Source organism: Neopsephotus bourkii, unplaced genomic scaffold (assembly GCF_033783945.1).
Source record: "Neopsephotus bourkii isolate Nb327-2 ecotype Australia unplaced genomic scaffold, CSIRO-AGI_Nbou_v1 NB_838, whole genome shotgun sequence".
Lineage (NCBI taxonomy): Eukaryota > Metazoa > Chordata > Aves > Psittaciformes > Psittacidae > Neopsephotus > Neopsephotus bourkii.
Window position 1 is genome coordinate 316,631 of NW_026901334.1, and position 24,262 is coordinate 340,892.

Here is a 24,262-nt window from a genome sequence, read left to right on the forward strand (position 1 = left end):
CAAGGCCACTCTGGTGAGATCAGCATTAACAAACCCTGTAGGCAAAAGCAATGAAGACACTTCTACCAGCTTGTGTGAGGGGTGATTTCACAGCACCGGGGAAGGTCCTGTGCTATTTCCAGAGCTAAAGTAGTCCCACAATCTAAAATCCATTTCCAAGGGGAGCATCCTTTGCTATTCCAGTGTAACAATTCAGACTTGACAGCTTATGGGTCCAATAGAGCCAGCTGGAGGGAGACCAGGCTGGCCCCATCTCATCACCTCACAGTACAGATCCCTGGTACAAGAACAGAAAAACACCTGGTTAGTGACAGTCTCTAGGCAAAAAACCCCACCTGGTTTGAATTCAGTGTGGGCAAAGCGGAGGGAAACAACCCACAGGAGCTGAGTGTCTAAGCATGAGTGCTCCTTGTCCTGGGCAGCAGAGGAAGGACAGACCAGCACATCGCTATCAAAAGAAGGCAGCACCTTCTCAGGTTAGGCAGTGCAAGTGTCCATGCAGTCAAAGAAGAAAGGCTGAAACCCCAAGCATGTGGCTGAACAGCAGCAGGAAAAGCTGCCCCCAGAGAAGAAAGCTCTGGAGGCTGGAAACAGAGGGCAAGAAAATATTTCTCCCTCTCACACACAGAGGACGTGGGGTGCAAGAAACTTACCCTTTAGGGAAATGAGCTCCCCTGGCTCTTGTCAGGCATCAGCCGTTCTCTGCATGCTTTTTCAGGACTGAAGATATCAGATCTGCTTTTTGCTTTGGATATGCTCCACACAGCAACAGAACCAACAGCTACCAGGATGCTCAGGAGCGCTAGAGAGGAGAGTGCACAAGCAGAGCAGCACTCACTGTGCCTGGTCTGGGCATCAGTTCTGGGTTCTGCTGCTCAGCAGTGTTAGCCAGCAGGCTCAGATCTGCACCTTCCCACAAGGATAAGGCACAGAGAGAGAAATGAGTTAGTGCCAGATGACATGGAATGGCTTTTCCAAGAACACAGAATAATCAAGTCTAAAGGGTCTAAAGCCTCCCCCAGCCCTCAAGTCCTGACACAGGTCTGGAATCAACTGCAGCAGGATGCTCAAACGATAGCCCCAGCTGGGACATGTGCAGCACTCAGAGATTCACATACCTGCAATAACCAGGATCCACAGGCGGTCTGGGCTGCTGGGTGGTGCTGAGCCCTCAGGCACAGGGGTAGCTGAAGCCTCTGTGAGGAAAGAGCAAGAAGGCTTCCAACTCACTTTACAGGCACCATGCAAAGCTGCCCGCAGCCCAAACCTGGCAGAGATCCCAGTTCACCTCAAAAGTGCCAATGGGGCTTTCTCAATTTAAGTAAAACCTTATCTGCCCTTACTGTGATTAAGCCACATCAGCGGGGAAAAGAAGTCCTACTGGAAATGCAGAACAGGGAAAGCTGGGAAGTTTCCCAGCTGTAGCTGCAGCATCCTTAACCTCTCCTCATGGCCCCAGGCGGCCCCAGGCAGCCCCAGGGACAACTAAAACGTAGCTCACCCCCCACCTACCAACTGATGCAGGTAGAGAGCACAAATTCAGTCTCTCATGCCTGCAATAATTCCCCTTCCTCTCCATATCTAGCTTCAGCTCCCAGCTGACACAGAAAGCCCTGTGAAAAGGGAAGCTGGAACCTTCCAAGCACCTCAGCCACGCAACAGGGCTGTGATCAAGGATGCTCCAGACAGAGCAGAGCAGCAGACAGACAGCGCTGGGGATGCATCGCACCCTTCGGCTTGACAGAGACCAGCGCTGCTGCTCTGACCCTGCCCGCACAGCGCTCGGGTGCTTCCCCATCCTTCTCCTCCTATCTTCCCCATCCCCATCCCCGTCCCCAGAGGAGCTCCGAGGGGCGGGCAGTGTCGCCGGTGGAAGGAAGCCGCCGGGCTGTGTTCTGTTGGAACGTTCCTCAAAGGCGCTTCCTGAGGGCACCCTGGGGGGTTTAAACGAAGCTTCCACGGGAGGAAGCTCAAGGTGGGGCTGGGCCGACCCCACAGGGCTTCCTCCGGTCAGGTCAAGCCGTGACGGGAGCGGCTGCCATGGGAAGGGAAGGCTTCGGCGCGGTTCCCCGCTGCCCCGAACCCCTCCGGCCGCCCCCGTACCTGCGCCGCCGGGGCTCGGCTCCGCCGGGGGCACGGTCCCGCAGCCCAGCTCGTCCTCTCCGTCATCGCAGTCGGGGTGCCCATCGCATCGCCACTCGACGGTCACGCAGGGGGCGCGGGGCGCGCACCGGAACCGGCCCGGGGGGCAGCGGGGCAGGGTCACTGCGGCTGGGGGGGAACGGGCGGAGTGAGGGACCCTGCGGCGCGCCGCGCTAGGGCAGCCCGCGCGCGAGGGCGTACAAGCGCGACAGCCAATGAGCATGAAGGGCGTGCGCGGGGAGCCAATAAGGGCACGCGAGAGAGCGCAGCCCGCACCCTGCCACCCTCCCTCGTCCCCTCACCGTTGTGCGGCGGCGGCAGCGGCCACACCGGGGGCAGGAGCGGCAGCAGCAGGGACAGGAGCGGGAGCACCGGGAGCCGCCCCATGGCGCGGGCCGGCCGCTGCGCTGCGAAGCGACACCACCCGCTGCCTCCGCGCCGCTATAAGGCTGTCCGTGCGCTGCACGGAGCATGCGCACCGGTTTGACCTCCACCAACGGGGGGCCGGCGGGGCGGGGCGGAGCGGAGCGAGGGGCGTATCTGCGGTGAAGCCCCGTCCTCTCGCCCCTCCGCCCCCGGCGGGAGCAGGCCCTGTCCCGCTTCTCTCGGGCTACCGGATGGGGAGCGGCCCCGCCCGCTGCGGCTCAATGGAGAACAGCGACCGCAGCAGCGCTTGTCCTTGGAAGGCTGGAGCTCAGTGCCCAGTGCCTGCAGGGAGCGTGGCTCCGTACCCGGACACTGGGCACTTGGGTAAGTGCAGCACATGGCACCTAACTCATGCCTCTTACAACAAATCCAAACATCGTGGAATGATTTGGGTTGGAAGGGACCTTAAAGCTCCTCCAGCTCCACAGCAGGGACCCCTTCCACTGGAGCAGCTTGCTCCAAGCCCCTGTGTCCAACCTGGCCTTGAGCACTGCCAGGGATGGGGCAGCCACAGCTTCTCTGGGCACCCTGTGCCAGCGCCTCAGCACCCTCACAGGGAAGAGCTTCTGCCTCAGAGCTCAGCTCAGTCTCCCCTCTAGCAGGTTAAAAACACTCCCTTCAGCCAAGGCCCATTTTATCCTGTGTTGTCCTTGAGCTGTGTCTCAGCTGTAGCTCTAACCCACACTCAGATCTGTGCTCCTGCATCCCCAGGAATGCCCTACACCCCAGACTGTATTAAAGAGCAGTAATTCGGATAATTCAAACAGAACAGCCAACAGGAGGTGTGGGGGGTGATCACAACTTTAAATACTTTTATTATTCATGCAGCAGCAGTGCTGGGACAAGTCCTGTGCAGCGTTACTGAAGCAAAACCCAGCACAACTCCCATCAGGAAGCTGCTCTGGACCGACCTGGGGTCTGTATATCCAATCTCACCGTGTTTATCCCTCACAAATAGGGCTGGTCTTTTGAGATTTCCCATTTCTTTAGGGCTGGTCCTGGCGTCACTGGTTTTTTCTCAGCTGTTGCCACTGCAGAGCCTGAACTGAAGAAGAGGGTGTGAAGGTCAGACTTGGATTCAACCAGAACTGGTTTTGTTAGCGCTAGAGTGGTTCGTTACATGAACTCCCAGCCCCCACTTATTCAAGAGATACAGACATCGGTGTTCTCCTGCCAGGCTGGGAGTCCTGGCACTGGAAGAGCTTTCCGTTTCTGGTGCCAGTAACGCAGACTCAACCTTGCTCAGCTCCCAGCACTGCGGCACCGACCGTGTCCAACCTACCCGCCAGCCTGCGCCCCCGCGGCGAGGCTTTTCTGGGCAGCGGCCACCACGATGGGCGGGAAGGCCTCCCGCCGCCCGTCCCGCAGGCAGTAGTAGTTATTGGCGAGCTTGTGGCTGGGCCCCACCGGCAGCCGAGGCGGCGGCTGGGTTCTAAGGCAAAGAACGGGCGCGGAGCGTCAGGCAGGAGGGGAGCAGCAGCGCGCACCCCCGCGGCCCGGCCCGCCCCGGCGGCACCTCTTGGCGATCTCCGTGTAGCGCAGCGGCAGCTTGGCCTGGATGTTCCGCTGCAAGGCAGAGGCGACAGCGTCTCACGCCGTGCCGCGGGCCGCTGCCCTGTGCCGGGGTCTCGGCGCGGCCGGGAGCGCAGGGGCCCGGTCCCGCCGAGCCCCCGCAGCCGGGGCCCCGCTTACCCCCGCCAGGAAGTTCCGCAGGCGCTGGATGATGGTGGTGGCCGTCGCCATCTTGGCCGCCGTGAAGGACGGGGGGGCCCGGGCACGGGAGATGCCGGGAGCGCGCGCGGGGCACGCTGGGTCTCGCGAGGCTTGGCGCTGCACATAAAGGGCGAGAGCGGGAGCTCCGCCTCTTTCGTGCTCTCCGCGGAGCCGCCATGGACACGAGTCGGGTGCAGCCCATCAAGCTGGCCAGGGTGGGCCGGCGGCGAGCGGAGCGGAGCGGGGCCGGGCTGGGGGCGAGCGGAGCGGGGTGGGCCTGGGACTGGTGTGAGAGTGGGCCCGGCGGTAAGCGGGCCTCGGTGCGAGTGGAGCTGAGCGGGCCCTCCGTGAATGGGCCCGGAGGGAAGAGAGGGCCTGGGAGGGGCGAGCAGGTCTGGGTCTTGGGGCTGTGAGAATGGGGCCTGGGGGCCTGCGGGTGTGAGTGGGACCAAGGCCGGGGTGGGCTGGGGCGCTGTGCTGATTCTGTGCTCTCTCCCCGCAGGTGACCAAGGTGCTGGGCCGGACCGGTTCCCAGGGGCAGTGCACACAGGTGAGGGGGCCAGGACAGGTTGGGGCTGGGTGGGAGCGGGGCCATCGCACCCTGGGCTGACACCTTCTGTTCCCGCAGGTGCGTGTGGAGTTCATGGATGACACGAGCCGCTCCATCATCCGCAACGTCAAGGGGCCGGTGCGGGAAGGTGATGTCCTTACACTGCTGGAGTCGGAGCGTGAGGCCCGGCGGCTGCGCTGAGCTGGTGAGTATGGGGCTGCCAGGGAGCCTGGGGCTGCCCGTTTGGTCTCAGTGGCCTCCTGCTGCTATTGAAACCAGTGTGGTCTCCACTGTTCTGTTCCAGGTGATGAAGGCTGATGGGATGTGCTTGGGGTGGCCGGTTGCCATCTGCTTGGCCAGACGCAGGGCTGGGATGGAGAGGAGTGTGGCAGTTCTGTTGCTTCAATAAAGGTCTCGCTTACTCCGTGTGTGAGTGCTCCATTGGCCTCGGTATTTATGCATGCATTTCTTGTTGCTGGGTCCAGCAGTAGAACAAAAGCACAGCTTGCTTATTCCTGGGGTTACCCATGCTGCCTTTATTGTCATATTGATCTGTTTTTGCACTTTTTTTAACCTGTCACAACAAAAATAACTGTTTTGGTTGCAGCAAACTATTTTAACCTGTCCCCATTTTTCTGGTAAGAATTCTGCATATAGTCAGTAAAGTAGCACTGCTGAACTTCCTGGCCTTCTGTGGAATTCAAGTGCAAGTTCAAAGTCAGCTTGCAAAGAACAGCTGGCTGCTTTTGTCCTTCTGTCCTCAGTAAGCAGTTCTATAAATATACCTCTTTGGTGTCTTTCCTGGCAAGCACTCACAGAGAGGGTGCTTGTCTCCTCTTAGAGGAGTTGGCAAGTCAGTCTCACTTAACATTCGTCCTCAGTTTTCCCTTCCAGCAAGAAGTCAGCTAGAAAGATTTATTGATATCTACTAAATGAAGTAAAAATAAGGCTCAAAGGACGAGGAATGAGCCTGAAAACTGTTAAGGTCTGAGGGCTGGTTTTTAAGTGCTGATGCTTTCCATCTGGTAGTAGAGTGATACTGGTTTGTGGTGTGCTTGAACCCGGTCAAGTCTGCAGCTCCTGATCCTGTGGTCTCTGCTGGGAGTGTTCATCCTTCAATGTCCTGAACTTGATTAAGGCACCTCAAGAGTAGGTGGGATTGAGGGTTTGAGTACCTGGAGCTGAGGAGAGCACTCCTGGAATAGGTGTTTGAATTGCTGCACTTGGGAGACAGCGAGGGTTGCTTTTGGGGCTGGTAAAAGAGTGGTTGGTTTTGTTCCTGTTGGTGTTAGTTGTGCCCTCATCAGCTCATGGGCAGCCTAAGGAGGATTTTGTGCTCTGGGGAAAGCCCCTGTTGATACATGCTTCTGTTGTTGCTTGATCTAGGTCTTGATTCTTTGGTAGTGGTTCAGTTTCAGGGCATCAGCTGAGTCCGTGCTCCCCTGGTTCATGTGCTGTCTCACAGTTTACTTTTGCTGCTGTTTGTTCCCTGCACAGCTTTAGCAATGATCAGACCCTGACTGCTGAGTGACCAAGCAGGAGGCTTCAGCTGCGAGCTGGTTGCCAGACAGATGTCAACTTGTCATAGGGGTGGCTCAGAGCAGTTGAAGCCCTTCCCAAATATCCCTGTGGGGTCAGCGTGCTCCTTGGCCACGTGAGGAGGGAGGTGACTTTGCACCCCCACTCAAACTGATGATGATAATGCAGCTTAATGTCAAAGCACCAAGGGGAACCAAGGGTAGTAAAGGGCTGCATCTGGTGCTAGCATCCTGCTTGGTCCTGAGCAGTGAAACAGGACAGAAGATGCCATGACCCAAAAGGACATTTTGGGTGGAAGTAAACTGACTGGTGCATGTAGGCAGTCCATAAACTTGCAAGGAATGGGAATGGGAGGGCTGTGCCAGGCTGTCCCCCTGCTGAAGGGTTTTGTCTTGAGCCAAAGACTGCTGCTGGATCACTGCAAGATTCCAAAGTAATTTTACTTAAAACTTTTATTTGTATCTTGAAAATAGACATCAGTATGAAAGCATCAGTAACCCAACATGTGAGACCAAAGCAGTGAGTACAGAATACATCCATAGTGCAGAGGGAGGCTGTGAGCGCTGTGTGTTAACTTCAGTGCAAAGCTGAGCCAGGCCCATTGCCAGCACAGCAGTGTGTCAACTGGAACCAGTTTTCCTGGGAGCGTTTCCCAGGTGGGAGCACAGCTCAGACCAGGCCTGGAGGGGTGAGAGTGATTCTGGGCAGCCGAGGAGCAGAAATGGGAGCTGTGACATGGCACTATGTGAAGGATTCAGAGCAGAGCCAGCTTCACATGCAAAACCCTTTTCCTCTTCACTCCCAGTCCTTAGTGCTTTCCTTGTCTGTTCCACCCTGCCTGGCGCACACACTCACACACACATCCTCTGACATTCATGTCCATCTCTACAGCTTCCTCTCAACTCTTCTTGCCCATCGTTTTTGTTCCCTGGAACAATAGGAGCTGCTCTTGTCCCCTTTGGGAAGGGAAGTGGGCAGAGAGGCTTGGTTGGGGCTCTGCTGCCTTCACAGTAAGTGGCTTTTGACTGTCTGTGTCCTGGGAGGAGGTCCCTGCTCCCTGTGTGGGGTATCTTAAATGTCCCTAAATGCATTTATGGCTCAGCCCCCTCCTGTCAGCTCGGTGGCCCCCCGGGTGCTCAGTGCTTCTGCACATCAAATCACTAAGTGCTTTCTTGTTCAACTCTGTCCTTTGACTAAGCAATATAATTCTTTTTGCTTTGTGTGCATGTGCTAGGGAAAAAAAAGTCAGATTTTGGCCCGGAAAGGAAAGGCCAGAAGAGAAGGAGCAGTATTTCAGTCTGGAATTGCTCCCAGGCCATGTCCACGGCAGCACTGACCATTGGGTTTGTGTCTTGTGGCTGCTGAGCTTCCTGCTGGCCGTGTGCAGCACAGCAGCGCCCAGCAGCACCGCTCCTTGTCACCAGCTCTACTCTTCCCCGGAGCTGCCAGAGAGAACAGGAACCGTGTGCACTTCTGCTGGGCTTGTCTGCTGCTGTTCCAGTGAGTGAAGGACTTGCAAAGGACTCCGAGGCAGTGCAGGGCTGATGGGGAGCGGAGGGGATGGGGCCAGCTTCTGCTCGATTTCCCACCCTGGTTGCTTGATGCTTCCCTCCTCTGTCACTTGGTGGAGCAAGGTGGCTGTGCATGGGACAGTGCATACTCTGTGACAGGAGGGTTAAAGCATCTGCAGGGTGTGATTCAGCAGGCAAGGGGGACATAAACCATAGCCTGGTGCTGAGGGCTGGCTCCTGAGGTCACTCTAATTTGGTTTCTTTGTGCCCCCAGGGCTCTTGGTGGCTGTTGGTGATGTCCCCTGCTGCAGAGAGAGCAGAGGCAATGTCACTCCAGAGTCCCAGTGTCACCCCAGCAACTCCCAGTCAGGGCCAGCCAGGCTGGTGTCCTGCTGCTGAGGATGCAGTGAGTGTGTGGCACTCAGGGCGCCGTGCTCTTGCCCCTGTCACAGCTGAGCTGGTGCCACCTCTGGTACTCACATTGAGATGGGCGTAGAGGAGCACAGCAATGTTGCTGTGACCAGCCTCCAGCGCGATGGCAACGGCGTTGTTCCCGTCCTGGAAACAGAGAGGAGAGCCCTTGGGAAGAGGTTTGGGGGGCAGGATGCAGGTGGGTCAATGTGCCCGGGCTGCAGAGGCTTACACTGTCCACGATTGAGATGTCGCAGGTGGGCTGAGCCAGCAGCAGCTTCACGGTCTCCACACGCCCGTGCTCACAGGCACACATCAGTGCGGTGGAGCCCTCCTCGTCCTGCAGGTTCACATCAGCTCCACAGGCGAGCAGAGCCTCCACCATCTCCTGCCGGCCGTGGCTCACAGCCAGCATCAGCGCTGTCTGCCCGGCCTGCAAGGCAAGGGACAATGCCAGGGGTCCTGTCCTGCTTGGGTCACCCGCTCACCCCACTGCCCCAGGCAAGGACCACACTGAGAGCAGCTCCTGCTGCAGTACCAGCTCCTTCAGGTTTTGAAGCTGTCCTTGGAGGAGCCAGCTGTGGCCCTTGGTGACGCAGTGAGGGTCAGGATGTGATGCACCAACCTGGCTGGCCTTGGCGTTGACGTTGCCCATGCTGAAGAGCCTCCTGACCATGTTCATGTCATCCTCCTGCTCGACAGCCGCCAGCGCTGCCAGCATGAGGGCTGTGTAGCCAGCTTTGTTCTGGTGGTCCACGTTACAGACCCCTGTGGGCATGGGCAGAGCTCAGGGTGCTGTGGGGCTGGTTCCCACCCTGCCCAGGGTGCTATGAGCTGTCCCATGGCCTGCTGATGAGTTCTCCCCCATCAAACCGGGGGGGGCTCCCCAAAGGCTGAGGTGACTTCCACCTTCCCCCACGTGCATGGACCCAGCGCAGGGCAGCTCTCCCTGCTGCTGGCACGGGCAGGACGGGAGCAGGGTGGTGGCAGAGGGGTGTTTGTCGGCTGGGGAGCACTGACCTGTGTCCAGCAGCAGCCGCACGATGTGGAAGTTGGAGTGGGAGACGCTGTAGTGCAGGGCGGTGTTGCCGTTCCCATCTGCCAGGTTCACCACGTGGGCCAGGAGAGCTGGAGACACCTCGGCAAAGGCCAGCAGGTGGTTGGCCACCGTGTCGGGCACAGAGGACTTCTGGCTGGAGAGACGGAACCACTCCTGCAGGAGCAGGCTGCTGCTGGCGAGCTGTGGGCAGCAAGAGGGGCTGAGCTGGGGCCCTGCACCCCCAGCCCTGGTGCAGAGCAGAAACTCGGCTCCAGAGGGGAACGGGGTGAAGGCAGGACTGGGAAACCCCAAACTCAGGCTGAGATGGCCTGAGCTGAGCTGGGGTTTGGGGGTGTCTGGGGCAAAGTGTGGAGCAGAGGGGGGACACCAGTAGCCATCCCACCCCATAGCACCTCACTCACCACCTCTTTGCTCTTGGTGGCCCCGGTGTGGCCCAGGTGGGTCTTGACGATGAGGCAGGCCTCCCGCATCCTGGGGCTCAGCTCGAACCTGGGCAGAGCATGAGAGGGGCTGCACCACCCCACCAAAGGGCACCCCAAAGTCCTTCCATCGAGGTTTTCTTCCTAATGCCTCCAACCCTCCATGAGCCTTCCTCACTCCCTCATTAGCACTTACTTCTCCTTCACCTCGGTGGGCTCCAGCAGGGTCCCGCTGTCCCCCTCGTGCTGCTGTCCTGGCTCACACTCCCCTTCCCCGCCTTCTTCATCTGAGGTTTCAGTGTCCCCCTGCTCATCGCTGTCGGAGCTGTCGGCTGAAGCCTTCTCAGAGGAGCTGTCGCCTTCCTCCTCCTCCTCCTCACTGGATGTGCTCTCATACCTGTGCGGAGGGAGGATGCTCAGTGACAATGTGGCACCCAGCAGGTCCCCTCGAGTCCCCCCCCCTGCCCCCAGGACAGGAGTGCCGGGGTCCTGGGCTGCTGCAGGGGGGTGTCAGGAGCCCCTCAGACGTACTCCCCGTTCAGCACGCCCACAAACTGCAGGCTCTTCTTGCTGCCTTCGGCCTCGCTCCTGGGGGCACCATCCCGCTTCTTCATGATGGACTTCAGGGCTCCTGGGGGCAGAGGTGCGGGTGTGAGGGGCACCGCAGACCTGCCAGGCTCCATCGAAGGGACAAGGTCTGTGTGCAGGCTGTGCCACAGCGCTGGCCCCAGCAGAGCCACCCCTCTCCCTGGTGTTATCCTTGGCACCAACTCACCCGTCCCAGGGCTTGGGGTGGCTCCCCCATCCCGTGCTGGGGACAGATTCCGGCTGCTCTGTGTCACCTCTGCTGTGCCTGCCCCGGGGCTCGAGCTGCTCTGGGCTGTCCCCTCCATCGCTCCTGTGCCCCGTGCCAAGGGACCATCTGGGGCATCACCTGCACCGGGCTCCATCTCCTCTCCCTCTGCGCCGGTGCTGCCCGGGTCGGTCTGGCTGCCCTTGTCCTCACCCCTCACGGCTGACCCGGGGCCGACGGCCGCATCCCGCACATCGGGGCGGCAGCTCACGGCGGCGCAGGCGGTCTGCGGGCAGCACCCCACGGCGGCCTCCACCACCCGCAGCGGCTCCCCGGCCGCCCGGCTCCGCGTGGCCACCACGGCCTCCACCTGCGCCTCGGCCACCCGCGGCTGGGCCATCACCTCCTTGTCCTCCTTGTGCGCACGGGGCCGGCGGGCGCACACCTCGCGCCGCAGCTCCTCCAGCTCCCGCGTGGCCTCCCGCAGGTGCCCCTCCATCAGCGCGATCACCTCCTTCTGGTGCCCCACCGTCTGCTGCAGCAGCTCCAGCTCCTGCTCCGCCTCACTGGGCACCCCCAGCGAGGACTCCAGCACCCACACGGACGCGTCCCTGCGCTCCCTTGCCCCGCTCTCGGGGCCGCCGCCGCCCTCTTGTTCTGACCGGTAGTAGAAGACGGCGTCGGCCATGGCGCGGTCCTCGCCCACCGCCACAGAGCGGCACGTGGGCCTCTCGGCAGCCCTGGGGCTCCGGCCCGGCACAGCCAGCTTCTCCGTCAGCTTCCTCAGCTCCACGATCTTGCTCGCTCGCCCTTTGGGCTCCGCTTCGCGCTCTGCCCCCGCCTGGGGCAGCTCCTCACCCCCTGCCTCCACCTGGGAGCCGCGGTGGTGCCTCGGAGCCTCGCTGTTCCCCACCAACAGCTTCTCCATCAGCTTCGCCTTCTCCCTCTTGAGCTCGCAGATCTGCATCTCCAGCACCGGGATGCTCTTCACCTGCTCCTCCAGGTCCCGCAGCTGCCGCAGGGCCGCCGCCATCTGCTCCCGCACGTGCTGCAGCGGGGCCGTGCCGAGCCCTGCGGCCGGTGTGCTGCGCCCCGAGCTGCCGGGGCTGCCCCGGCCCCAGCCCTCCCCCGGCCCCCACGGCGGGGGCTGCCCCGGGGCTCCCACTGTGCCCCCGCGGCAGGGCCCGGCCCGCTCCTGCTCCTGCTCCCGCTCCAGCCTCCGGCTCGTCTCCAGCAGCGTCTTCTCCACGCGCGGGTTCCTCAGCCCGCACCTGCGGGTGGGAGGCGGCAGCAGCCGCAGCGGGGGCGGGGAGAGGGGATGCGGGGCCGGTTTGCCCGGGGGGTCCGGGGCCGCGCGGCCGGGCGGGGACAGCAGCAGCGTCCTCCCGTCCTCGCTGGCCGTGGAGGCCAGGGACTCGGTGGAGGTCCAGGCGCTGGCGTGGCTGCTGGGGCTGCGCAGGGCGCTGGGGGGGAGCCGCGGCCCTTTCGCCCTCCGGGGCAGCGGCACCTTCCTGAGGGTTTGGCCGCTCTCGATGTCATCGACGTACTTGAGGAAATCCAGGTCCAGGAGGAAGCCGTAAGGGGTTTCCACGGAATACGAGCTCTTCTCCCCATTGTCCTGGTCCCGGTACAAGAACGGGCCACCGAGATCTGCAAGAGAAGTGGGGATGGTTGGGCAGGGACCTGGTGGTGAGAGGCTTTCCCAACTGGGTTATACTGGGAATCGCAGCCTGCAGCCCCCCTCCCTATCATGATGGATCATTCCCAGCATCCTCGCAGCTGCTGGGGTGTCCCAGGATACCTGCTCTGTGCTGGGGTTGGTGCTAAGGTGAGGAAGCTCCTTGGGATGGTACTGGATAGCTCAGCCCTCCCATTCCCTTCCCATTGCTTCTGCTGCCCGGTGACCACTGGCTCCCATTACCTGGGAGGTTCTGGTTCAGGGGTGCAGGCTGAGCCATCTTCTCCCAGGGGATGCTGCTGACCAGGGGACCATCAACCTGCAACAAGAATGGGACCACATCCAGCAAAACCCGACAAACCAGGGGTCAATGAGCCCTCCATGGCCACAAACCACTGCCCCCCAATGGTGGGCACCCCATGGACCCCCTGGCCCCCACCAGCCCTGGTGACGTAGGGCTGAAGCTCGAGCGGAATTGTTTGTACATTTAAGGAATGCTTCCCAGGCGGGATGGTCTCAGTGCCAGTGCGGAGGGTGCCGAGCCGTGAGTCAGAGCTGGGGGAGCGGGCTGGGAAGGAGCAGGGGCTGAGGCCCTTCTGGGTGTGATTCTCAGCGGAGAAGTTTCCTTTGGATAAAGGCATTGGATGCTTCTGCAAAGCCACTTGACCACAGGCAGCTGCCAGCACCATTCACTGTGAGTGTCGAGACACTGGCACAGGGTGCCCGGAGGAGCTGTGGCTGCCCCATCCCTGGCAGTGCTCAAGGCCAGGTTGGACACAGGGGCTTGGAGCAAGCTGCTCCAGTGGAAGGGGTCCCTGCCCTGGCAGGGGTTGGGGCTGGAGGAGCTTTAAGGTCCCTTCAACCCAAACCAGGCTCAGATTCTCTGATTCTCTAAGGCACGGAGGAACGGAATGGGAGCCTGGTTTTCCCGGGAGCCAGGCAATGGGCACACCACGATGCGACTGCGCTGCAGGGGTGAGCTCAGGGCTGGGGGTGCTGCCAGATGTGAGACTGCATCCGGGACCTGCATCTGGGTGCTGGGGCCTGGGTGTGGAATGGTCCTGGTGGGAGTGAGATGGGGGCAAACAGCACCCTGGGAGCAGGCGCAGCTGCTGGGCACAGTCACCCTCCAGCACACACATGGGCCTGTGGGGCACAAGTGGCCGTGGGGCTGGGCAGCTGTTGGCAGGGAAAGCATTTGGCACCGGGCTATTCTGGGAAGAAAGCAGGGGAGGAAGCGTGCCACAGAGGGAAGGCAGCTCAGGAACGGCCTTAAGGGAAGCTGAGGCTTAAAGCGGTCCCGAGAATGGGGAGGGATCCAGCCATGGCTGAGGAGAAACACCCGCATCCAGCCCCAAATCATAGAACCCCAGCCTGGTTTGGGTTGGAAGGGACCTTAAAGCTCCTCCAGCTCCAACCCCTGCCAGGGCAGGGACCCCTTCCACTGGAGCCGCTTGCTCCAAGCCCCTGTGTCCAACCTGGCCTTGAGCACCCTGAGAAGCTGAGGATGCCACAGCCCTGGAAATGTTCACGGCAGCTCCATGCCGGCACCTCCCTTGGGAGCACCCCAGCTCCGTGCCGGTCCCCACCAGTCCCGTGCTGCCCTTGTGCCTACGGGGACCCGCACATCCCCCTCTCGGTCTAACCCCTCCCCTCCAGGAAGCGGCCGCTTCCCCCTGCGCGCAGCCCCTGCTCCAGGTGATCAAACAGCGCCGGGGCCAGGACAAGCTTCCCGCGGGCTCTGCGCGCAGCAGGGATCAACCGGGAGGAAGCGGGAGCGCGGCAGGAGCGGAGCCAGCGCCTGCGTTTCCTCGGGGGAAGCGGGCGGCAGCTCCCTTCCGCCGGGTACGGAGCTGCCTGGGGCCCCGCCAGGAAACCCGCCTCTGATGGACGTGGGTGCGCAGCACAGGGTCCCCTCATCCCGCGCCTCCAGCGGTGCCCGCAGCTGCTGCCAACCCCTCCCCACAGCCGGGGCACCCTCCTGCAGCTCCAGGCCCACCACTTGTCCAATGAGCTGGACCCAGGAGGGGATCTTCGGCTTTCACCCGGCTCCAAAACCGAGGAGCAAACCAGGTGATGGGACCTGCAGGCTCCCAGTAATGTGCAATATGCCCCAGGGACCCTGTGAGGTGCAAAAAGCCCTTGTGACATGCACACTGCCCTGGGCTGGGTGAGCAGCCAGCCTGGATTTGAGCCAGTGAGGATGAGCAATGGACGCAGGCGGCCCTGGAATGCAGCAGTGATGGGAGGGTTAAGTCCCTGCACCTCCACTGGTGGCACAAAGCCAGCCTTGTCCCCAGCCTCCTGCCATCACCGTGGCATTGCACCAAAGAAGCTGCTCTCCACCTGAGCTGAAGACCTGATGGGGAAGACCCTGCTGGCCAGTTTGGTGCCAAAATCTTCCACTGGACCAGCTTTCTCCAAGCCCTGTCCAACCTGGCCTTCAGCCTATAGGAAACTTGGGTCTAAAATTGAGCCTTTCCACTCAATTCTAGTAAAGAGCCACGTGAGGGATGTTAGTCTCGGCACAGCTCAGGTACCATCCAGTACCCACGACCAGTCAGCCCCCTGCGACTTCCAGCTTTGTGGTGCATGGGGCAATCCCCCTGGGGGTCCCCATCCCTCAGGGGACAGACCTGGGGGTGCTGCTTTTAAAACCCTGGACTCCTCTGGGTCCTTTCCCTCACCCGAGCCGCTCCAGGGGCTGGACACAGGGGGAGCTCTCCCCAGCTCTCCTCCCAAAGCCAAACTACTGAGGTCATGAGGAATGTGAGAACAGAGTCCAGAGTAGCCCTGGCCAGGGCGCCTTGATTTATCTGGGCCAGGCACGCTTCCCTCGGAGCTGCGCGCAGGCGATAAGCCCCGAAGCTCGGGGCTGAGGTTGTTCCAAAGCTAAAGGGAAACCACTGAGCAAGCACACGGCTTCCTCCGCTCCAGCAGCCAGCTGGGATTCGGGATCCTCGCACCGAGCCAGGCACCACGTGTGCCCAGCACCTGCACTGTCACCCGCTGGGTGCGGGTGGGAGGGACTGGGGGGCTCATGGCATCTTCTCAGCCACACACCCCATCCCCATCCCCTGCTCCAGGGCGGCACGGGGCATCCCGAGCTCTGTGCCACCCACCATCCCGGTGCCTGCTTGCCCAGGCCACCTCAGCCATGCGGTCCAGGCTGGGGCTGCTCCCGAGGAGCCGGATCCCATGCGGGTGGGTGCGCCGGCGCTGACTCGGGAGGGGAAGGGAAACGCTTCCCTCTTCTCAGCAGCCCGGTTTCAGGGCTGGGCCGTTATTCCTGGAGCTGTCGTCACCGGCAGCCCGGTTGGTCGGGAGGCTGCAGGGGCTGCCTGGGCTGAGCACCAGCTCCAGCACCCCCGGCTCACACAGTACCCGCACAACAGGCAGGTCCCTATGCGGATGTACTCACACAGAGATCAGCTCTATGTGCCCCATCACACCTATAGCTCTATAGCCCACTAGAAAACATCCACCACCACTGCACCCTCACCACAGCTGCCCAACAGCACTTTCCACCGACACCTCCTCCATTCCCTTGGAGCTGGTGCCAACAGACCCGGGAACAAACCCCAGGGCCTGGGCTCGCCCTCCTGGGGAGGTGATGGAAGGGTTAAATTTACACTCAGGGTGTGCAGGCACGGTCCCATGTCGGGTTTCCCATGTGCGCATGAGGAGCACCCTGAACCCTGCAGCACCCGACTGGCCTGCAGCACCCCGGGGTGCAATGTGGGTCCCCAGCACCCCGGGGTGCCTACAGCCGCCCCCGTACCCCAGGGAGCCTGCAGCACCCCCAGCTCTGTGGGTCCCCAGCACCCTCCTGAGCCCCACAGCTCCCCATAGCCCCCGGGGGACCGCAGCCCCCCGCAGCCCAGGAGACCTCCCGGGGACTCCGCGCTCCCGCCAGCGGGCGATGGGGGGCCCAGCCCGGCCCCGACGGCCCCGCTCCCGGCCCCTCCTCGTTGGCCGCGGGCAGCAGCCCCGCTCCGGGGGATGCCGGGGCCGCCCCAGCCCGCTCCGGTCCCATCGCGGCGGCTCCCAGCGGCCCCTCGGCGGGCCCCGGGCGGCGGCGGCGGCTCCGGGGCCCTGCGGGGCTCCGCCACCGGGACGAGCCCGCGCCCCGTCCGTGCGGTCCCGCCCGGTCCCGCCGCCCCTCACCTCGGCGTCCGCGCGTCTGGGCTGCAGCCGGGCTCTAGCGCGGGGCCGCCGACCCGAGCCCGGCGGCTTCGGGCTGCAGCGCGGCCCCGGGCCGAGGGCGGGCCGGCAGCAGGGCCGGGGCGGGGCGGGGCGGCAGCGGGCGGGGAGCGCCCCCGGGCCCCGGTCGGGACGGGCACCGCCCCCGAGCCCCGCTCACCCCGTGCGGGGGGTCCCGGGGTGAGGCCCCCGCGGCCCTGCCCCGGGTGCGGTGTCCCCTGTCCCGGTCACCGGGGGCAGGGGTGTCCCTTGCCCTGCTCACCCCGGGAGTCCCCTCTCCTGGTTACCCTGTCCTGGTTACCCTGTCCTGGTTACCCTGTCCTGGTTACCCTCTCCTGGTTACCCTGCCCCAGTGAGTGAAGGTATGTGGGCATCCCCTACCTTGGTCACCCCGGGAATGAGGGATCCCCTGCCCTGGTCACCCCGGGGTTGAGGTACCCTTATTCCACTCCCCCCTGACCCTGCTCCCCTGGGGGATGCTCACCCTGGAGACAAGGGGATTCCCTGCCCACTCCACCCCAGCTATGGGGGATCCCCTGCCTGAGCTCAGCTCGCTGGGATGCAGCCCCCCCCCCCATCCTCCCCCAGCACACCCTGCCTGGTCCCCGTGGCCTCTCACTGCCTGCCCTCATCCTGCGGCCGGGAGCCTTGCGCTGGGCTCCCCGGCCTGGCCCCGCTGGGTTTTGGCAGCCCTCCCCTGGCCCAGCAGCAGGCTGTTTGTCTCCTTTTCTTGCCAGCTTTCTTCCCCGCCTGCTTCCCGAGCTGAGCGAGGTCTGGGCTGCCTCCATCCCACAGGGACCCCTGGCAGCTTCACACCTTCATTGACTGCCCCAGCCCCTTCCAATGCTGAAACCCTCTGCAAGGATTTGTCCTTCTTTTTCTTTCCCTTTTCAGCTCCTGAACCTCCCCCCTCGCACTCCCCCCCCGGGTATTTTTCCACACTGGCTCTGTCTGTAACGCTACTCACGGGAAGAGCAGGGAAACAAGCTGTGCTTCCCGGCGTCCCTCCCTGCTGCTGCCCGGCAGCTCAGGGCCTTCCTGAGAAAGGGTTTGCATCCGGACGGAAGTACCTTAATAGCCCTCATGGACCTACCTCCACCGACAGACCTTGTCCCTCTCCAGCCCATTTACATACTTGGCCTCTCCGGCATCCTGTGGTAATGAACTTGGTGATTTCATGCCCTCCTTCTGTCTCCAAAGCAGGTCTAGAATAGCGCTGCTCCTCTCCATTCACTGCTTGGCTAAGTAGCCTTCAGGGTCCTCCCTACCCGTGCGGGGCTTGTCTTCTCCATTCAGAAAGGTGGGCCTGGTGTGATGAGTGAAGACCGACTGCTGCAGAGCTCATGCCCCGTTTTCTGGCTCAGAGCTCCATGGAGGACCCATGCCCAGGTCCCCTCTTCCTGCACTTGGCCATCAGACAAACATCCCTGTGCTGGTTGGGCTCCTCTGGCTTTAAGCTCTGGTGACTGAAAAGGGTTCAACCCAAGGGGCAGCCCTAACTTCTGGCACTTATGTTTTCATAGAATCCCAGATCCCAGCCACAGCTTCTCTGGGCACCCTGTGCCAGCGCCTCAGCACCCTCACAGGGAAGAGCTTCTGCCTCAGAGCTCAGCTCAGTCTCCCCTCGGGCAGGTTCAAGCCATTCCCCTTGGCCTGTCCCTACAGGCCCTTGTCCCAAGCCCCTCTCCAGGTTTCCTGCAGCCCCTTTAGGCACTGGAGCTGCTCTGAGGTCTCCCCTTCAGGAGCCTTCTCTTCTCCAGGCTGCCCCAGCCCAGCTCTCTCAGCCTGGCTCCAGAGCAGAGCTGCTCCAGCCCTCGCAGCAGCTCCATGGCCTCCTCTGGCCTCGCTCCAACAGCTCCACGTCCCTCTGGTGTGGGGGGCCCCAGTTTTGTGTGGAAACTGCAGAGCTCACGTGCAAAGACCCGAGCAGAGAACTCACAAGGGTCAGTTGGGGTTGAACCCCATTTAAATGACAACTGCATGTGGGCTGCTGCAGTCTCAGCTCTCAGCCAGCTCGGTGGCTTCACCCTGGGCTAGAGACGCCGACGCAGGACCGGTCTGAGCTGTGTCACCTGCCTGCCTGGACCAGGAGTCCCCGGCAGCCCCAGACAAACCCAGGCTTGGGGCAAACGGCAGTGCCTGTGGCTTCCCTGCTGCTCCTGCTTCAGTGCCGAGCCTCCAGCTCCCTGCCCGAGGGGACTGAGCTGAGCTCTGAGGCAGAAGCTCTTCCCTGTGAGGGTGCTGAGGCGCTGGCACAGGGTGCCCAGAGAAGCTGTGGCTGCCCCATCCCTGGCAGTGCTCAAGGCCAGGTTGGACACAGGGGCTTGGAGCAAGCTGCTCCAGTGGAAGGGGTCCCTGCCCTGGCAGGGGTTGGAGCTGGAGGAGCTTTAAGATCCCTCCCAACCCAAACCAGGCTGGGGCTCCATGTCCCTCCCTAGAGCATCCATCTGAACAGAACCCCTGGGAGTTTCAATTCATCAGAAACAGTAAAAACCTTTTCTTTGGTCCAGAAAAGAGTCTCAAAAAAAGGCTTTCCCCATAATTCCCCAACCTTTGCTCTCTGCCAGCTGAACTATGCATGGGATTGTGCCTTAGTTTCCCCACCAGGGCAGTTGGAAAGTGAGTACGTGTGTGTGTGTGTCCCGAACACTTCCTGTCTCCCTGAGTTCATCCCTGCTTGCTCAGCTCCTCTGTGCCTGCCCCAGCCCAGCTCCATCGCACCCTCCTTGGGCTGGGCACCGTGTAGGACCCATGGGCAAAGCTGTTGAAGGCTCTGCCCAGTGCATTCCCTGTAGGAAAGCAGCGGGAACACTTCCATGTGGACCGAGCCCGGCGCAGCCCCCCCTGCAGCGGAATGTCCCTGTTTTCTGGCCGCGGGTCCGGGAGCAGGCAGGAAGCTCTCGTTTCCTCTCATTGCCTCTGCTCAGATCCTTCCTCCCTGGGATGCTGCAGAGAAACAAAGGGCCCGAGAGTGAAGCGGGAGCAGCTTCCACAGCTGGAGATGCTGGGACCAGGGGAAGGGTCCTCGAGGGGCTGCTGGATGCTGGAGGGGCTCGGAGCAACCCGTGGCAGGGTCAGGAACTGGAGGAGCTTTAAGGTCCCTCCCAACCCAAACCAGGCTGGGGTTGTGTGGTTCTAAGACCAGCCCTCACGCAGGTGCTCGTCCCGTCCCCTCGTGTTCCCTCTGATGTGGCCGCAGGTGACATTTTAGACCGGGCGCTGGCTTTTATCTGGGGCAATATTGCTCCTGCTTGGCACGGCACCTGCCGGGGCCGGCCTGGCATGGACGGGACGGCTTCTCTTTTGTGGCTGGGTTTGCAGCTCAGGCTTATCAGGCCTGAGGAAGATGCCGTGCGGGTTTCCAGTGCCGGGGTTTGCTTTGGCTGGAGGCCAGCCCCACCAGCAGCACAGGATGGAGCTCCTGCCCCAACGGCAGCGCCCTTCTGCACTTAGCATGGCCATAAACCCTCCCCAACGGTCGGTGGGAGCTGCCGCAGGATGCTCCCAGGTGTGGGGTTTTCCAGGTATCCGTTTCAAGCTGCACGCTGAGGGTTTCAGGCCGGGGCGCATGGAAAAGCTGGGATCTCAGCTGGAGCTCAGCATACCTAAAATGGGTATTTTTCTTCTGGGGCCTCTGTGCTGTACCCCTAAAACCCAACTGCACAGGGCGCCCAGAGGAGCTGTGGCTGTCCCATCCCTGGCAGTGCTCAAGGCCACGTTGCTGTGGCAATCCCTGATCCTTTCCCATCCCCTGGGAAATGATCTTGTGCACAAGCAGCAGCTCTGGCACAGCTCTGAGACCTCCAGCTCCTGGTGAGAGGGGAGGACACAGACGTCCCCATCACCTGGGGGTGATATGGGCTCAGCTTCATCCACTGATTTCCAGTGTCTTCACACTGCAGAGCAGGATAGGGATGGGAGTGGGGATGGGGATGAGGATGGGGATGGGGACGGGGACGGGGATGGGGATGCACAGGGGGGAACAAACCACCCCAAGTACCTTCTTCTTCTGTGTTCTCTGCCCTTTAGCTCCCGGCAAAGACATCAGCCGGCTCCTTAGGACAAAGAGGGAGTGTCCTGCACGGCGGATGCCCTTTTGCCCTGCCCCAGCCCCCAGCAAAGCAGCCTCTCATCTCTCCATCTGGAGTTATCTCCAGCTGTTTCCAGCTCTGCTCCCCCCTGCCCAGAGCCCCCAGGCTGATGGCATCCGACTCCAGCTTGACATTTCCAGGGGATCCGAGTGCTCGGCACACAGAGGACCCTTCTCTGCGCTGCAGGTTCCTGGCTGCCCGGGATCTGGCAAGGGCCGAGGGGTGCTCAGCAGGACCTTCCTGGCAGGAGCATCATAGATCTGTCATTGAGAAGCAGCAGAAAAGCCTTTCTGTGCCACCATCCAAAGCAGCGCATCTGGTCCCAGCGCACAATCGGCCCATTGAGTTGGTGACATCGGAGTGTGGCCAAGGGGACGAGCTTTCCTGTTCCTTCCCCTCGGTGGGATGGTTCGGAGCCTGAATCCTCCTCAGGGCAGCATCTCTGCTGATGCTTTCTGCTCTCCAGTCTCTGCTGGGAACTTCCCGCCCCATCTATGGGACAGAATAAGGTTCCCCAAGCATTGCACCATCCACAATGCTTCCAAGAGAGATTCCCTCCTGGAGCCCAGGTGTCCTGGCTGGATTTTTCTTTGCTGGCAAGCAGAGAGGAGTCAGAAGGTGGCGGATCTGAAGGAGCTGTTCCTGCAGATGATGCGTGAGAGGCTCATGGATGGACCGCTTGGTGGATAAGGAATTAGGTGGATGGTCGCACTCAAAGAGTTGTGGTCGATGAGGGGCATCTGTTAACCGTCGGGGTGGCGGGGTGGCAGCGTGGGGGGGGTTGTGGGGTGGGGGTGACGGTGACCCCGCACCGCCGGTGCTGCAACCCGAAGCCCCATCCGCATCCTCCCCCTCCGTCCATGGTGCCCCCCCGCAGGGCCGCGGGCTCCGGTGCACTGGGATGTGTCGGCCCGCAGGGGGCGGTGTCGAACCGGGAACCGCTGCTGGGATGGGAGCGGGGCTGGGGGGGGGGTGCTGGGGGATGCTGAGGAGTGATGGGAGTGCAGGGGGTGCAGGGGGGTGCTGGGGGATGCTGAGGAGTGATGGGAGTGCAGGGGCGTGCTGGGGGGGGCAGAGGGGGTGCTGAGGAGTGAGGAGAGGGTCGGGGGTTCCTGCCGTGCTGGGTTTCCCCCCAGATGATGCCCGGAGCAGGGCAGGGGGTGGCTGGGGACACGGACATGGGGCAGCCCCTGGGGGAAGCCGAGCTGGAGCTGCCGCGCGGTGCCGCATCAATCATTTAGCGCTGTTAATCTTTAATGTGCGAAGTTCTCGCTCAGGAGGAGCCGGTGCGGAGCGAGGTGATGATGAATGCAGAGAGTGACGCACGGAGGGGTCAGCCTAACCCAGCCTGGGCTGCGGAAGGGATGGAGCCCCCTGGGGCTGGGGCACAGGGCACAGAACCGCAGCCGGCTTTGGGCCCCCTCTGGACTCGCCCCAGCGGCTCCATCCATTCCCTCTGGTGCATGCCCCGGAGCTGGAATACCTTGGGAGTGATGGAGCCGGGAGCTGCTCTCCTATGCAGCCCCTTCACAATGGTGTCCCCTTGGAGCCTCCTCCCCTTCCCGCTCTGCAGCTCTGTGCCAGTAACTGCATGAACAAGTGATAGTATCAGGAATAACGCGTCCGTAGGGCACACACTGCACCTCCTCACTCCCCTCATCCTCATCAGTGGGGTGAGAAGACCCCAGCTGTCCCATGGTGGCTTTGGAGGGGATGAGCCCCATCAAGAGAGCAGTAGTGGGGTACGGGATAGCCACAGAATAACCCATAAACAGCGGGAGGATGGGGAGAAAAGCATTGACCGAGGGTGCCTTGCTCCAGCAAACGGCCCAGCCGCGGCGCAGCACAAGGGTAGGGCTGATGCGGCCGCTGGAACCTGTCTGTGGGGCTCCCGGCAGGTCTGGGCACGACAGGAGAGAGCGAAATGCCTCAAACCCGGCTGAGTCACCCCCTCCCTGCCGACACCCCCAAACCCTGCACCCCAGGGGTGCTCCCCCTCGCGGAAGGAGCCGGGGGAGCTCTTTCTATGCTCTAAGTTACTGAAAACTGCCTTCTTCTCCAGCAGCATTCTGAGCCTCCAGGTTGGACACAGGGGCTTGGAGCAAGCTGCTCCAGGGGAAGGGGTCCCTGCCCTGGCAGGGGTTGGGGCTGGGGGAGCTTTAAGGTCCATTCAACCCGAACCATTCCTCGATTCTATGGTTCTATGATCTGTAAGCATTTGGGGATCTGGGCTCAGCATTCCTACCTCCTACTTACAAGGCGATTCATTGGGGATGTCTCATTTGAGCGGCAGGGACGGGATCTACTCTGCAGGAAGCCTTTTCTAGCTCTATAAGTGATAGCAACGGAGCCACAAGGGTTTTTTCCAGTGTCTTATGAGCCAGTGGTGACCCACTTTGGTACAACTGCCAGCCCCACGTGTCTCTGGGGGAAGACCAGTGGCAAGGAGAGCAATGGCCATAATCGAAACCCCACAGCATCCAGGACCCCAGTAAAAAGCACCAAAGCTCTGCTTTAGCCCCGAGGTTTTTGTTGCCTTTGGGAACGTGGCCTGGGGTGGCTGGAGGGGAGGGGAGCCCATGGGAACCTGCGGCTCTGCACGGACGCAGAGAGATGCAGTGGATGTGCAAGTCCCCAAATTCCCCGTGTGCCGCAGAGGAGGGAGCGGTAATGGAAGGGCTCCGCTTTCGGGGAGGGGAGTTTAAATAATTCAGAGGCACAGGGAGGTGGAAAGGAACGTGCAGAAGGTTCGGGGTCCCTGGAAGGAAGCGGAGATGAAAGGAGCGGCCTTGCTACAATATTCATCAGGCTCTGAAGCGATGGCACGCGTGCTGCGGAAGGGCCAGTGCGTGAGCTCCTCTCCTCCGGAGACCCCCTCCGAGCGAGGGAGGATGCGGCTGCCCCGGGTGCTCGGCGTCTTCAGGCATCTTGTTCCTCATCAAGAGCTCACTGTGGTTCTTGTGGCTCTTTGCTGACAGCGCCACGTGCAGGGGATGCCTCCATCCAGCCCCAGGCAATCAGGGGACACCTGGTTCATTATGGGGTTTATTTATGCCTTTTCCTTTGCGAGGGATGAGGAGATGGGGAACCATGCTGCACCCTGCAGAGCGCTGCTTCGGCCTCATGGCCCCGGCGTGCCCAAGCCTGGCCTGGGGGCTGCTCAGCGCGGGAGCCCCTGTGCAATGTGATCTCCTGAGCTCCATCACCATGGAGATGGTTACTAATGGGGCTGAGCTGCTAATGAGGTTCCTGGGCTTGGAGGAGAGGCCAGAGGCTGCTGCCTCTCCCCATGTCCCAAAGCCTTGGGAATAGGAGCCCCTGGTGTTGCAGGGCAGCAGGGTGGGAGCAGCCTGGGTCTGCATCCTCCTCTGCTCTGCTCTTGGAGGGGGAGCTGAATGGGAGATGCTGATGGCACAAGGAGCATCGTCCCAGGGGACAGAGGAGCATCACCCGCCCAGCTCTTCCTCCTGTGCTCAACCTGCTCCACTACCATGTCACAGCTGCGGTGGACGCCCCTAATTCACATCTTTCTTCCCCAGATGAAGCAGGACACGGGGAGGGAGGACCCTGGAGGGGGTCCACAGGCATGGATAGCGCAGAGCAGTGCCCCAGGGCAGGGCCGAGGGATGCCCCAGGGCTCCAGCTCCCTGGGGAGCACATTCACCCCTCTCCCTCTGCTGAGGCCAAGCCTTGAAGGCCCTGCCAGCCAGGAACCCCTGCCAGCTG

The 24,262-nt window shown here is 61.7% G+C and overlaps 6 protein-coding genes across 7 annotated transcripts in view; 2 read left to right on the forward strand and 4 right to left on the reverse strand.

The window, feature by feature from the left end:
* POLE4 (DNA polymerase epsilon 4, accessory subunit) overlaps positions 1–24,262 on the forward strand; it is a 42,385-nt gene that overhangs the window by 16,291 nt on the left and 1,832 nt on the right. The gene's annotated exons all lie outside the window — the stretch shown is intronic.
* CD320 (CD320 molecule) lies at positions 56–2,400 on the reverse strand. The gene is made up of 4 exons (XM_061355832.1): positions 2,104–2,400; positions 1,119–1,196; positions 654–802; positions 56–277 (listed from the first exon to the last, which is right to left on the reverse strand). The coding sequence occupies exons 1-3, from the start codon at positions 2,363–2,365 to the stop codon at positions 657–659; spliced, it is 486 nt and encodes a 161-aa protein (XP_061211816.1). The 5' UTR covers positions 2,366–2,400; the 3' UTR covers positions 56–277; positions 654–656.
* On the reverse strand, positions 3,356–4,382 carry NDUFA7 (NADH:ubiquinone oxidoreductase subunit A7). Its single transcript, XM_061355839.1, has 4 exons — positions 4,261–4,382; positions 4,085–4,134; positions 3,851–4,000; positions 3,356–3,613 (listed from the first exon to the last, which is right to left on the reverse strand). Exons 1-4 carry the CDS (start codon positions 4,309–4,311, stop codon positions 3,517–3,519), a joined length of 348 nt encoding a protein of 115 aa, XP_061211823.1. The 5' UTR covers positions 4,312–4,382; the 3' UTR covers positions 3,356–3,516.
* Positions 4,364–5,255, forward strand: RPS28 (ribosomal protein S28). The gene is made up of 4 exons (XM_061355841.1): positions 4,364–4,496; positions 4,784–4,831; positions 4,910–5,036; positions 5,136–5,255. Exons 1-3 carry the CDS (start codon positions 4,458–4,460, stop codon positions 5,030–5,032), a joined length of 210 nt encoding a protein of 69 aa, XP_061211825.1. The 5' UTR covers positions 4,364–4,457; the 3' UTR covers positions 5,033–5,036; positions 5,136–5,255.
* Positions 8,017–16,505, reverse strand: KANK3 (KN motif and ankyrin repeat domains 3). Of its 2 annotated transcripts, none has more exons than XM_061355776.1 (11): positions 16,410–16,505; positions 12,486–12,561; positions 10,547–12,214; positions 10,303–10,402; positions 9,968–10,168; positions 9,754–9,841; positions 9,313–9,532; positions 8,918–9,060; positions 8,525–8,725; positions 8,362–8,439; positions 8,017–8,183 (listed from the first exon to the last, which is right to left on the reverse strand). In XM_061355776.1, the coding sequence occupies exons 2-11, from the start codon at positions 12,520–12,522 to the stop codon at positions 8,130–8,132; spliced, it is 2,790 nt and encodes a 929-aa protein (XP_061211760.1). In that variant the 5' UTR covers positions 12,523–12,561; positions 16,410–16,505; the 3' UTR covers positions 8,017–8,129. The 2 variants fall into 2 exon arrangements, with proteins under 2 accessions (XP_061211760.1, XP_061211759.1); XM_061355775.1 differs by having other exon boundaries at positions 8,017–8,186.
* The window catches only part of NDUFA11 (NADH:ubiquinone oxidoreductase subunit A11), an 87,312-nt gene continuing 73,286 nt past the window's right edge, over positions 10,237–24,262 (reverse strand). Inside the window, exon 5 of the mRNA XM_061355836.1 lies at positions 10,237–10,249. The gene's annotated coding sequence lies outside the window, so the exon portion shown is untranslated. The remainder of the gene's footprint in view (positions 10,250–24,262) is intronic.